The sequence below is a fragment of the Podarcis raffonei genome, chromosome 2 (genome assembly GCF_027172205.1).
Source record: "Podarcis raffonei isolate rPodRaf1 chromosome 2, rPodRaf1.pri, whole genome shotgun sequence".
NCBI lineage: Eukaryota > Metazoa > Chordata > Lepidosauria > Squamata > Lacertidae > Podarcis > Podarcis raffonei.
The window spans coordinates 38,636,544-38,649,079 of NC_070603.1; the positions used below are offsets into that span (position 1 = coordinate 38,636,544).

Here is a 12,536-nt window from a genome sequence, read left to right on the forward strand (position 1 = left end):
CAACCTTAATTTCCAGATGCAACTGAGGCTCCATGATCATCCAAAGACCATGAATCTCAAGTGTTTGGGGAGACACCACTTAATAGTGAAACATGACCTCATTATAATCTGATTTAAATTAAAATTCCTTTTATCTACTGTAATGATAAAATTGCAATACAACTGAATATAGCCTCTCAAATTTTATAGAATACTTACAATTACACATATTATTTTAAGAGTTACAAGCTTTGTGTACTTAAATGATGCATTCTTTGTCTCCATTCATTGTGCCCTATGTGAAATGTACAAGTACCTGCAGGAAGCTTTTTTTTAGCTTCTTACAAACTTTGTTAATTTAAAAGCCAAATATACATATACATGTTATAGTTAAAAGGAAACATAAAAGAAGAAAGTTCCATAAGAATCAAGGATCCAATAAGAAATATTAACACTGGATATCCAAACAGTACAGGGAGCTTTACAAAAAATTGTATAAAGGCTGAAACGCCACCTTATAAAACAGTTTTACTGTTGCAATTGACACCTGAAGAATACTTAAGAGTAGCGGGAGTGATCAGAAGTAAAAATTTCTGCTTGACAAGCATTTACAATCTTCTACCCTTAGCTGCTCATAAAGTATCTACCATGAACAGGAAAACAAAAGGATACATGTAAATCAAGACATTTAAAAGATCTTATAAAATGAGGTATATATTTTTGAAAAAAACTCAAAACCAATGGCAGATCAGGGAATCCGCAGCCCTCTGAATGTTCCTGGACTCCCAAGCTCCTAACAGCCCCAGCCAGCATGGCCTTGCTGGCAAAGGTTCATTGGACCTGGAGTCCTGGAAGATCCAGAGGGGCACAGAATCCCCACCCTGACATAGATCTTAATACTTTTTTATAATAATAATAATAAAAAAAAAACTTACTGTCTAAATCACTTTGAAATTTCCCATCTTCCATGTTTTAAAAAAGTAACATCTTGAAAGGCTGGACTTGTACCTACAGCCCCAAAATGCAAAAATCTCTTCCACTGTTGTGTGGGTTTTTTTAATTAAAAAATCCATAGTTTATATATCTATTACTACACCGGAAATTTCCTTTGAAGAATAGTAAAAAAATGTTCACACATAGAAACCATACTTCTACAGCAGTAATAGAAAGTTCATCTGTTGTCACCAAACTCGTGGCAAAATATAAAAATGAAGATATTAGTCTCTCACCAATGAGCTAACAAGTCTTCTGAAGACATATGTGTAAGGCAACATAAAGGTCTGGGTTCGAGAGATCATCTAAACCATGGTTTAAATTATTAGGAACAAACTGCGTTGTACCTTGAGCTCCCCTTGTCCCTCTTCTCCTTCACACACAAGAGGAGAGTGAAAGCTTACACTTAGAACCACATTATTTATGAACAGTGCTTTGTTCTTTAAAAAAAACACACACCAACAATCCAGCTCAAACCATATTTTCAGAACAGGTCACAATTCCCAATGCAATTCAAAACTTTGGTTTGTTCTAACATGAAAACAAAAGCTTTCACTCCTCTCTCGCACACCGAGGTAAAGTGGAAGTGCTCAAATTCAAGGCTGTCCTAGGTGATCTTTTTTTTGTTTCTCTAAAACCACATGTAAGGAAATTCTAATAAAAGATTCATTTCACTGGGGATGAAAGGAAGGCTTTAAAAATCAGGTTCTCCTGGTCCCTCTAAACTGCTGCTACCGTAGATTTCGGAGAAGGGTTCCTCTTCATCACTGACATCTGTTTCACTGCTGTTCTCAATATACTTGTCTGCTGGAACTTTGTTCAGCTCCAGAAAGCCAGTAATGAGCTTGGCCACAGCTTCTACATCACTGTTGAAAAGGCACAAGCAAGAGTTAGCAATTCATGTGCCCACTTGAGGTGGTCACAAAAGTGCACAAAATATACAAAATATCACCGGCTGGTGGAGGCAGCAAAATTAAAAGTGCTCCTTAAGTATCGCTTCCACTCAGGCCCGACCACAGAGCAGGAGAGATGGTGGGCCCAGGGCAATTCACACTGTGTTCCCCATTAGCTTCATTACTCCCCTGGTGATGGTCCTGATGGTGTTTATTAAGCTCTCAGACTGGGGTGTGTACTCAAAATGTGCAAGGCTTTTGTGTTCTAATCACATAGTGGCTGCATGAAGACAAGCATGTCTCCCTTAGTAAGCAAAGATATGAGCATGCTTTGTTCCCCGACACGCAGCTGCTTCACTCCTCCCTTCACACAAGCAACCAAACAAGCCAGGAAGTCTCAGTTAGTTTCCCTGTTACGTTTGAACCAGAAAATTATGATTAATGGCTTTCCAACAAGCCAGGATAATTAAGCCAACATTAAAGCATGGCTTCTTACCCTGCCTTGTTTGGAAGCCAAAAGCATGCTTTCCTAGTTTGGATGTTTTAGTTAACAGACACCCTGCCTTGTTTCTTAGCTCATGCTAAGGGAGCAGGGAAGGAGCTCTCTGTGGGTACACAAGGCTTAAAAGGCATTTAATATGTATGGTGCTTTCATTGATAGCTCATAGAATAACTTCTATTCAGAGAGAATCTTGTCCTTGTTGTTGTATACAAAGTTCAGTAACAAGACAACATAAAACATCCAAATTATTTTTGATGTTAGAAGATTCAGGGCAGAAGGAAATACTTGTTCAAACAGCACACAGTTGAACTATGGAATTCACTACCTGGATGGCTTTAAAATGGATTTGGACAAATTCAAGAAGGATAAAGCTATCAAGGGCTATTGCAGGCTTCCCATCAGCGTCTGGTTGGCCACTGTGGGAACGGGACGCTGGACTAGATAAGCACTGGGCCTGATTCAGCAGGGCTCTTAAGTTTTCTTTTTTAAACTCAGATTTTGAAGAACTGTCTCAATATTTTTTTTTACATGTCAGCTTCAATGTTATCCACACCTAGGGTTCATAGTGCCAGAACAGTATGCATGCAACATGTTCATCAACTGCAGTTTAGATTAGAATGTACTACAGTCATGAACATATACCCCAGCTTGTTAAATATCAACCAAAATATACAAGTTAGTAGCTTCGTGGCATATTTCCACCGTGAGGAATTGGTGCAGAAGAAGTTGCATGCCCCAGCTGCAACTGAGGCCATCATATACAACTCAATAAAAGGTAAAAGTAAAGGACCCCTGGACGGTTAAGTTCAGTTGAGGCGACTATGGGGTGCAGTGCTCATCTCGCTTTCAGGCCACAGACAGCTTTCCAGGTCATATGGCCAGCATGACTAAACCACTTCTGGCGCAACAGAACACAGTGACAGAAGCCAGGGCGCACAGAAATGCCGTTCACCTTCCCGCTGCAGCGGTACCTATTTATCTACTTGCACTGGTGTGGTTTCAAACTGCTAGGTTGGAAGCAGCTGGGACAGTGCAATGGGAGCTCACCCCGTCATGGGTATTCGAACTGCCAACCTTCTGATCAGCAAGCCCAAAAGGCTCAGTGGTTTAGACCACAGCACCACCCGCATCCCACAACTCAAGAACTATAAGTGGCACAAGGCCAACTAGATTATTGAAAGTCATATTGTCTGCCTAAGGTTCACGGATGCTTTCTCACAAATCCTGAACCATCACAGAAGAGAAAATTCGTACTGTACCTCCTGCAGCCCATCACTGCACTCTGCGTCAAAGGGTGTGAAAACCCAGTGACAAATCTCAGGACAACTAGGTAGCCCTTCCCAAAGTAGCGTACTTTCTCCTCTTCCACATTCACAGCCCGAATTTCATCCAATGGAACCACCACTATTTGACAAAGGATCAGATTATTGTTAGCACTGTGATTCCAAGCAACACTTGCTGTGTTCTCTGAAACATTACACTCCCATATCCTACACTTACAGTAGTAAAAACTGCCTATCATTATTTTAAGGACCAACAGAACTAAATGAAAATGCAACGGAGGCAATGAAAAGTTAGGTTTTCCAAATCCTTCATCAATAATTAGTGGCACAGAATGTTTTTTCTTATAACCTCAGTCTCAACATCCACTAAAAACAATAAACCCAACGTTTAACCCTTATGGCAGTAAAAATTGTTTGTTCAGAATAATAAATATATATAAACCATTAATTAAAAAACCCTCTAAACAATGTACATAAAATATAAAACACTCATCAGTGATACAAAGTTAAAAGCAGCAAATATTTAAAAGTGTGTAAAACTCAATTATGAATCTGGATAGACTTGCTGAAATAAAAATCATTTTTATCACGAGTCTAAAATGGTCTATTCAGGGTACCTGCCGAACATTAAAAGGTAGTTCTAAAGTATTATGTATGTGCTGTGACACTGAAAAATTGACTCCACAACAATGTCTTGAAAGGGTTGTGCTTCAGAAGCTGATTGAGACACTGAGCTTATATTCCCAACATCCTGGTGCTAGCTTCTTCATTGTCCAGGATAAACTCTTCACCCTTCCCCATAACTAACAGATTTTCATTAGTACAGTGTACACACAGTCCTGGACTCGAAACGGTATATATTTGGTTGCTGCACAACACATGTGTCATACTGCTACATTTGTGGTTTTACCTTGTTCGTGACCTGCCCTTGACAGTGTCAGCAGCTTCTTGTAAAGGTTGAATGTCTTTAGGAAAACTTTCCCTGAATCCTTTTGAAATATAGCTTCCTATGCAGAAAAAAAACACCAACCACCATATCACAGCATAGAATCAACTGTGGGAGTGTGGGAAAATAATTGCTTTTTTGAAAGGCAAAGATAAGGGCAAGGATAAGTATCCCACCATTAACGTCAATTATTGTAGCAGTTAAGTAAATACATAATAACAGATGTTCACTGCTGTCCCATTATTGGATTACACCAAATAAGCTCGTTCCCAGGTCCTTCTCCCAAAGTGAAACCTACCAAATCTCACATTTTTCACAGGAAGGCTTAAGATGCTTTTGCTTTCTCTCACGGCATATACTCTGGTAGATTAACTGAGAACTTGCTTTGGCCCTTTTCTGGGATACTGACAAGCAACATTAACAAAGCATTATGGACAAAGCAATCCGAGCAAGCATTTGGCTAAGGCAACCAAGGCCCCTATTCCTAGCACGCTGCTTACCTCCCACTCCTCCAGATTTTGCACAGCTACAAAGAGACAGCCAGCAAGATAAAAGAGTTTCCATCCCAAGCTGTCTGAACAGAAAATATTTCAAATTAGTTGCAAACATCTAAACCACACCCACCCTTATAACTAGTATCTTATTTCAACAATACTTCTAAATTGAGCTCTTTATCTCAGCTAGTATCTGTATTGAATATGCGTGTGCTATTGTTTTAAACCACAGTCGAATCTTGGAAGTCGAACGGAATCCGTTCTGGAAGTCCGTTCGACTTCCAAAATGTTCGGAAACCAAAGGGCGGCTTCTGATTGGCTGCAGGAAGCTCATGCAGCCAATCGGAAGCCATGGAAGCCTCGTCAGGCTTTCGGCTTCCAAAAAAATGTTCGAAAACCGGATCACTCACTTCCGGGTTTCTATCGTTCGGGAGCCAAGACGTAAGAGTGCCAGTGCGTTCAAGAACCAACGTACGGCTGTATATCATTGTTTTTAATTGTTGTATATATGCATTTGTTCTAAGTGTTGCTGTATATGTATATTTGTACATATATTTTTACTATTTTGTAAATTGCTTTGTGACACCTCCATAGGAACAGATTCATAAATAAACTCAAGAACAGTAAAAGCAAACACATTTTGTAAACTATAGAGGTCACCTGTTTGGTAATGAAACAATTATTTCAGTACATTACACACACTGTGCCAGGCAGAGGCATTCAACTTTCTGTCAGCTACAGCTTTGCAGCAAATGCAGATATCCCCCTTTTAAGCAAGATCTTGTTTTTTACAACAAAAATTTTTTTTCCTTCCAGTAGCACCTTAAAGACCAACTAAGTTAGTTCTTGGTATGAGCTTTCGTGTGCATGCACACTTCTTCAGATACTTCAGATACTTCTTCAGATCTGAAGAAGTGTGCATGCACACGAAAGCTCATACCAAGAACTAACTTAGTTGGTCTTTAAGGTGCTACTGGAAGGGGGGGGGGGAATTGTTTTGACTATGGCAGACCAACACGGCTAGCTATCTGTAACTTGTTGTTTACAGGCTTTCAAAACCTTAGTGTTGGAGTGCTCTGAAGCTAAGTGCAAAGAGACAGCCTTTTTCAGCTGTGATCCTGCCCCCTCCCATCTCCCCATGACAGAAGGCCCTCCCCATGAGATTCACCCAGGACTGACCTTTCAGCCCCAGGCAAATAATTTAACCAACTTTATTTTCCAATATGGCATATAAACTGTTCTTTTAACTACAATTATTTTTATTAGCTACTGCTGGGTTTAATCAAGTTGCTTGGGTTTTTACTGTTCAGCTGTTTTCATTGTTTTCCTCGGTTAATTAAGTAAGATCCAACAATAAGCTTCTAGCAAAATTATTAAGCTTTACCTTCACTATAATAAGCAGCAGCCAGACCTACAGAGGAGATCCCTAGAAAGAGAAAGGAGATAAATGAATTTAGAATTTACTTTCAGCTACTTAAATATTCTTAGCACTTTGCTCTTAGAAAAACAAGTTTTATGCATGTGCTGACAGGCCTTTTAAATTTCAGTGTTATTTTTCGTAAATAATATTAGTAATAAATCTGAGTTAACTATTCCACTGAACACTATAACAATGATCCATTTAAGCAAGTGAGAATAAAATCTTACTTGAAATCCGAATAAGGAGCCAGATATCAAATTAGGCCAGTTGTGTGACATCACTAATGACTAAGTCTGTTATATCATCATGAAACTTTCAGAACACCTTCAGAGTTTTTCCAGTCGTGTATTACAACGTGTTATATGTCTGATCACCCTGTGGTCTTTTGGAAGACCATTGCAATCTGTCTTGATTAGGGTTAGAGGACTTTCACAAAGATTATAATGTGTAACATGGAAAGACAGCTGGAAATATAGTGTGATACCAATAGCAAACCAAATGCATTCATCTGCAACAACTGCATTATCTTACTGGCTACTGAGGATTTCCAGAATCAATTGCAATTACTGTTGGTGGGAGTGGAGCAGAAAAATACTGTGTGTGGGGGGGGGGGGGAAATAGGGTTGTATTCAAGTAACTTTTCTTCAGGGTAGAACCACTGGAATCCAAGGGCCTAAGATAGCCATAATCATTCATTTTCATTGGTTCTACTCTGAATAAAGGGTGGGTGGATACAACCTTAGGTTACTGAGCTTTGGACCCCCTTTACGTTATGGAATATTGGCTTGCAACCAAAGTAATATTCCAATCAATACAGTGGTACCTCGCAAGACAAATGCCTCGCAAGACGAAAGAGTTTTCCGTTTTTTGAGTCGTTCCGCAAGACGAATTTCCCTATGGGCTTGCTTCGCAAGACGAAACGTCTTGCGAGTTCTTGCGAGTTTGTTTCCTTTTTCTTAAAGCTGCTAAGCCGTTAATAGCCGCTAAGCCGCTAATAGCCGTGCTTCGCAAGACGAAAAAACTGCAAGACGAAGAGACTCGCGGAACGGATTAATTTCGTCTTGCGAGGCACCACTGTATGTAAAATCTAATCCCACCTGCTAAAAGTTCCTGCCCATCACATGAAATCCAAGCCTCACTCTCTATATTCACCACAGATTTCTCTGACCTAAGAGGCCATAAAGGCAAAAGTAAAATGTCCTCTCCAGCAGTAGTGGCCAGTTCAGTGGCAAAGGAGGGGCACTGCTATTCTCCCGGCTTCCCAGCAGAGCACATCACTAGTGCTTACTGGCCTAACTAGTAATGGTTGGTGGCGGATTGGCTCCACCATGCTCCGGCACACTGAACCTGGATCCTGACACCTCCCCCTTCAGTAAGTGTTGGGAACAGACTGTGTTTGGAAGCCAGGAGGGCAGCAATGTCCCACCAATGTCACCACACCGGACACTATTGCTGTCCAGCAAGCTTTTAATTTGGATTTGTTTTAGTAGAGGTTTGTTTTAACTCATTTTTTAAAAAGGGAGTATCAGCCTATACAAAACTGAAGACTTACCTACAAGGAGAGACCAAGATCTGATACCAGGTGATCTTGTCAAATGAAGAACAGAGTCTGAGTGGTCTTCAACCAACATATACATCTTGGGAAGTGGGGGCAAATCTACAGAGCTCCTGAATACTCACAGAAGCCGCCTACAGAATGACAGGGAATAAAACCAATTGAGACACTGTTTACAGACCCTTGCCCTTCATACTTTGAGGCGTACCTCAGTCCCATGTTAAATTTATGTGGTGTTTTATAATCAAGTGTAGAAATCCTGTGAAAAGTACAAATGCATACACCTAGTAATAGGCCAATCAAATTAGTGTACTTTAAAGCAGAATGTGCACTCTCAATATTCTTATGCTTAGTTTAACTTTAACAGAGCCTACATTCAATTTTCCAACTTTTAAAACCAAAGTTTAAACTTTTGTTTTATACCTTTCTCAATATCTAAGCGCTAAGAAAGTCGGACAAGTGAATGGTTATTCTTACATGTGGAGTTAGGAGGAGGTCCACCACACACTAGTTTCTCAGGTCTATATTCAGAGAACACTATGGCATGTAATATCACAAATGAAGTGGGTGGGTGAGTGGGTAAAGAAAGCAACTACTGTACAGTAGTCGTCCATCTTTATCATCTATAATAGCCCCAAAACAAAAACACATCCACCAGAACCAATGTAAGATCACACTGTAGCAAAAACAGGAAGTGTACGGCAATATTATAAAACAGAGGCAAATTGCGACTTGGCAGCCGCACCTTCTACTTTTAACACAAGCACGAGACAAGAAAGAGAGCTTTCCAGTTTCGTCAACTTCATTAAATGAAAAAGCACTTCGTGACTTTTTTTATTTTTTACAAAAACCCACCCCACCAAAGCGCTTAAGAAATCTAAAATTCTCTTTCTGCCTTGTGCATAATTGCATCGCTGCGAGTATCACTACTGAGCAGCGCGCACATGATTTCAAAAGTGGAAGGGACAAAAAGGGAAGTGTGCGTAGGCATTTACCCACCCTTCTCTGACCATTTTGGTGGTGTGTGTGCTATGCAGTCAGAAAACAGTTCTGGGAACTGGACCACACCAGGTCCCCCCTGCCCAGCCTCCTTCTCCTGCTATGCAAGAAGAGACGTCCCCCACTTTCTTTCCCCGTTAACAAGCCCGTTAGCGGACTCCGGTCCCGCTCCCCGCCCCCCATCTCGCCCTCTCGCTCCCACTAACTGCCACCCCCTTTCAATCTTCGGCCCTCTCCTTTTCCGCCCCACTCCCGATGCTCCCACCGCGCAGCCGCCTCCACCCTCCCTCTCTCTGGCTCACCTAAGACGTCGCCTCCCAATTTCTTTTCGGGCGGGAAACGCTCCAGAACCATAGACGTAAACCAGAGAGTCCTACACAGTCAACCATAGAGAGGACAGGGAAAGAGAGAGATAGAGCGTATCCCTTGAACACCATAGATCTATATCTATTAGAAAGCTCTCGCGGAGGAGAATCTTCTTCCTCTTTTTAGGGTAGATGTGCGATTGTTTCGAAGCACCGCAATGAAAAGCAGCCTGTGCCCTCCCCCCACCCACCTCACTGTTGTTGCATATGAGGTTTTTGCATGGTCTCCTATGTCTCCTTGCCCCACACGAGAACACGCACAAGAGAAAACTACGGAGGCGGCGTAGCTCCTTGCTCGTCTCGAGGAGGCGTTTCCCCCTTGAATCATCGTTAGTTAGTCCAATTGAAGTTGGGCATAAATACAGTATTAAAAAAATCATCATCATGTAGTTTCTGTACGGAAGAGTTTCTGTTTTAATTAAATTTGAATTCTCAGAATGACAGAACAAAGTACTGTACCTAATTACCTTTTAGCATGCATTTCCAGGAGACAATATGAAGACAAGCTGTGTCCGCTATAAATGCGCTCAGGAAGCTATTTGCGGCACACAGCTTGCCACACACACTGGTGAGTGATAATGGGACTGCTTTTACTTAGGCAGAATTCAGAAAATTTGTAACCAAGAATGGAATCCGCCACATTCGTTCCGTTCCTTTTCACCTGGCCACTAATGGCCAAGCTGAATGCATGGTCCGTACTACCAAAGATGTGCTTAGGCCCGTAGTGCATGGAGACTGGACTCTCCGTTTAGCGGAGTTCTTATTGGCCCAACACATCACTCCAAGAGCAGTGGCTGGCCGGAGCCCTGCGGAGTGGCTTATGGGGAGGAGGCTCACTACCCTCCTTGATCATATGCACCTGACCGGGCTCTTGAGCAACAGCCATCCACTGTGGTGTGGGGGACTCCAAGAGGGTTCTCCCCGGGGGACACTGTGTGTCTGAAACTATGGGCCCAGGCAGGGTTGGTTCCCTGGTATCCTTACCCGTTGTACAGGTCCGGTTTCCTATGAGGTAGGGTTGGAGGGGGGACTGGTTTGGAAGAGACACCTCGACCAGATCATAGCCAGGGCACCTTCGAACACGGAACTTCAAGCGGAACCAGAGGACAGAGAAATGGGTACTTCGGGAGATTCTGTGCCCAGGCCAGGGTGGGAACCAGACGGGTTGCCGGTGACTGAGTTATCCCAACAGAAGGCGATTTCAGGCTGGAAACCTCAGTGGCTCCATCAGCAGTGACGCCTTCAGAGCCGGCCTCGCTGACCGTACCGGAGGAACCTCCTGGGTCACCTACTTGGGCACAGGAACTGTGACGGTCCCAGCAGGAGTAGAAAAGGCTAACACACCTTGATGACTATGTTTGTTCCTTTTGTTAGGAAGGTGGGGGGAAGGAGTGTTATGTATTGGGTTTAACACATTTTATGTTACAAGGCGGGTTCTAACCAATCGTATAAGCGTTGGTAGACGAACATTCTAATGGCAAGTAAGCGCATGCACTTTCAACTGTCAATGGTCAGTTCATGCTCGGCATTGTGTTGTCCAGTCAGTTCAGTTCTTGTTTTCCTATGAGTGAGCTGTTGTCACTCCCAAATGTTGAATAAATGTAGTTGAGGAACTTATACTGCCTTGGGCTTCTGACTTTTTCTGAACATTTAACAAATTAAATTTGAATTCTCAGAATGACAGAACAAAGTACATAATTACCTTTTAGCATGCATTTCCAGGAGACAATATGAAGACAAATACTCAAGTAGCACACCTGAGTTCAAGCCATTGCATGGAATAAGAGCAGCGCTGGATTTAGATGAAGAGGCCCTAGGCTATTCCACTTGTGAGGCCCCTCCACATCCCCCGCCCTCACAACTAGAAGAAAATGGAAGAGTGTTATAAACAAAATTGAGTGAAGCCAAGGATGATGACGGGTATTTAAAATTCTACAATTCACCTATACATAAATTCGGCACTGAATAAGAGGCATCAATTTATATAATTAGCCAAGGCATAATGCTTTTATCCTTTTATTTAGGGGATTTCTAACATCAAGTACTGGAATCCAGAAATGCCTGGTGGTTCACTCCATTGTAATCATGTAGTATTCTAGCCCTTTCCAGAGAGAGAATAATGAGTCAAACATAGGTAACAGTAAGGGGGGAATCTAAGCTACATTTCAAAACTTTAATAAAGCAAATTGTGTCATGATCCACAAATTACAAATTCATGGGGATAGCTAAGCAGGCAAGCGAGGAAAGTTGTTCAGGCTGCCATTGATCTTACTTGCCACAGGTCAACAGACAAGTCTAGCCCCTTACAGGGATGCTGTGCTAATTACTGCAGGAATGCAATGGAAGTGTTTTGGTTTCATTTGCATGCCTGAGATAAGCCAGCATTACTATCCTTGTATTCCAGTAGCCTCTCCTCATTTAACACTGTTGCTGTACAATTAGGAAACCAGTTAACCCATCATCTGTTCCCCCAGCATGCACTAAGGCTGAACAGAGAGTGCCTTGCACCCAACAAGGTTAATGACTGAGGTGAGTATTGAACCAGGGACTTATCATACCACTCACTAGTGTACTCTTGGCAGTAAACTTCAACAGCTTGGTCCAGATTATCTCAAGGAGCATCTTTCCTCCATAGCAGAGGGTGAAGTGGGCTGCTTCCGATAACACTTGATGGGGGAATAGATGAAGGCACTAATTGGCTTCTAAATGGTGCAGCAACAGTTTTAAAAGTGTTGTCTTGTAGCAAGTGAGGGCACTGGAATCCGTTTCAGGTAGTAAAGTGCCTTGGGCTGGCATTACTTTTCCATTTACACCCTCCTACCCATTAAGGTCTGCTGTCTTGAGACCAAAATTGTTCCTTTAAAGTAAACATTCATTGCCTTTAAAGCGGATGCTTCTTTCTGCAATCTGCATGCAATCTAGGAATGGCAGGGTTGGCTGGTGCTGCCTGGGCCCAACATCCTACAGGCCACAGCCACACATTGCTTACAGATGTATCTGTACAATGGAAACATTGGCATGTGATCAACCAGACTGTTGTGCAGCATGCCATAAGGCAGCCAGAGAACACGTGAGTCCAAAGTGCACCTGCCTAGAAGTACCTATTG

At 42.1% G+C, this 12,536-nt stretch overlaps 1 protein-coding gene across 2 annotated transcripts; it reads right to left on the bottom strand.

Moving 5' to 3' along the window:
* Nucleotides 1–1,586: 1,586 nt before the first annotated feature.
* Nucleotides 1,587–9,476, bottom strand: LOC128407565 (cytochrome b-245 chaperone 1). Of its 2 annotated transcripts, none has more exons than XM_053376069.1 (7): nt 9,367–9,476; nt 8,063–8,199; nt 6,475–6,516; nt 5,097–5,170; nt 4,561–4,657; nt 3,627–3,771; nt 1,587–1,838 (listed from the first exon to the last, which is right to left on the bottom strand). In XM_053376069.1, exons 2-7 carry the CDS (start codon nt 8,145–8,147, stop codon nt 1,667–1,669), a joined length of 615 nt encoding a protein of 204 aa, XP_053232044.1. In that variant the 5' UTR covers nt 8,148–8,199; nt 9,367–9,476; the 3' UTR covers nt 1,587–1,666. The 2 variants fall into 2 exon arrangements, with proteins under 2 accessions (XP_053232044.1, XP_053232046.1); XM_053376071.1 differs by lacking the exon at nt 9,367–9,476 and adding an exon at nt 8,543–8,803.
* Nucleotides 9,477–12,536: the final 3,060 nt, after the last annotated feature.

Coding starts and splice junctions, on each gene's coding strand:
- LOC128407565 (XM_053376069.1), bottom strand. CDS start 8,147: ATGTATATGTTGGTTGAAGACCACTCAGACTCTGTTCTTCATTTGACA. Junction 4,658..5,096: donor AAAATCTGGAGGAGTGGGAG/GTAAGCAGCGTG, acceptor TTTTCTGCATAG/GAAGCTATATTTCAAAAGGA. Junction 3,772..4,560: donor AAGGGCAGGTCACGAACAAG/GTAAAACCACAA, acceptor TTTGTCAAATAG/TGGTGGTTCCATTGGATGAA.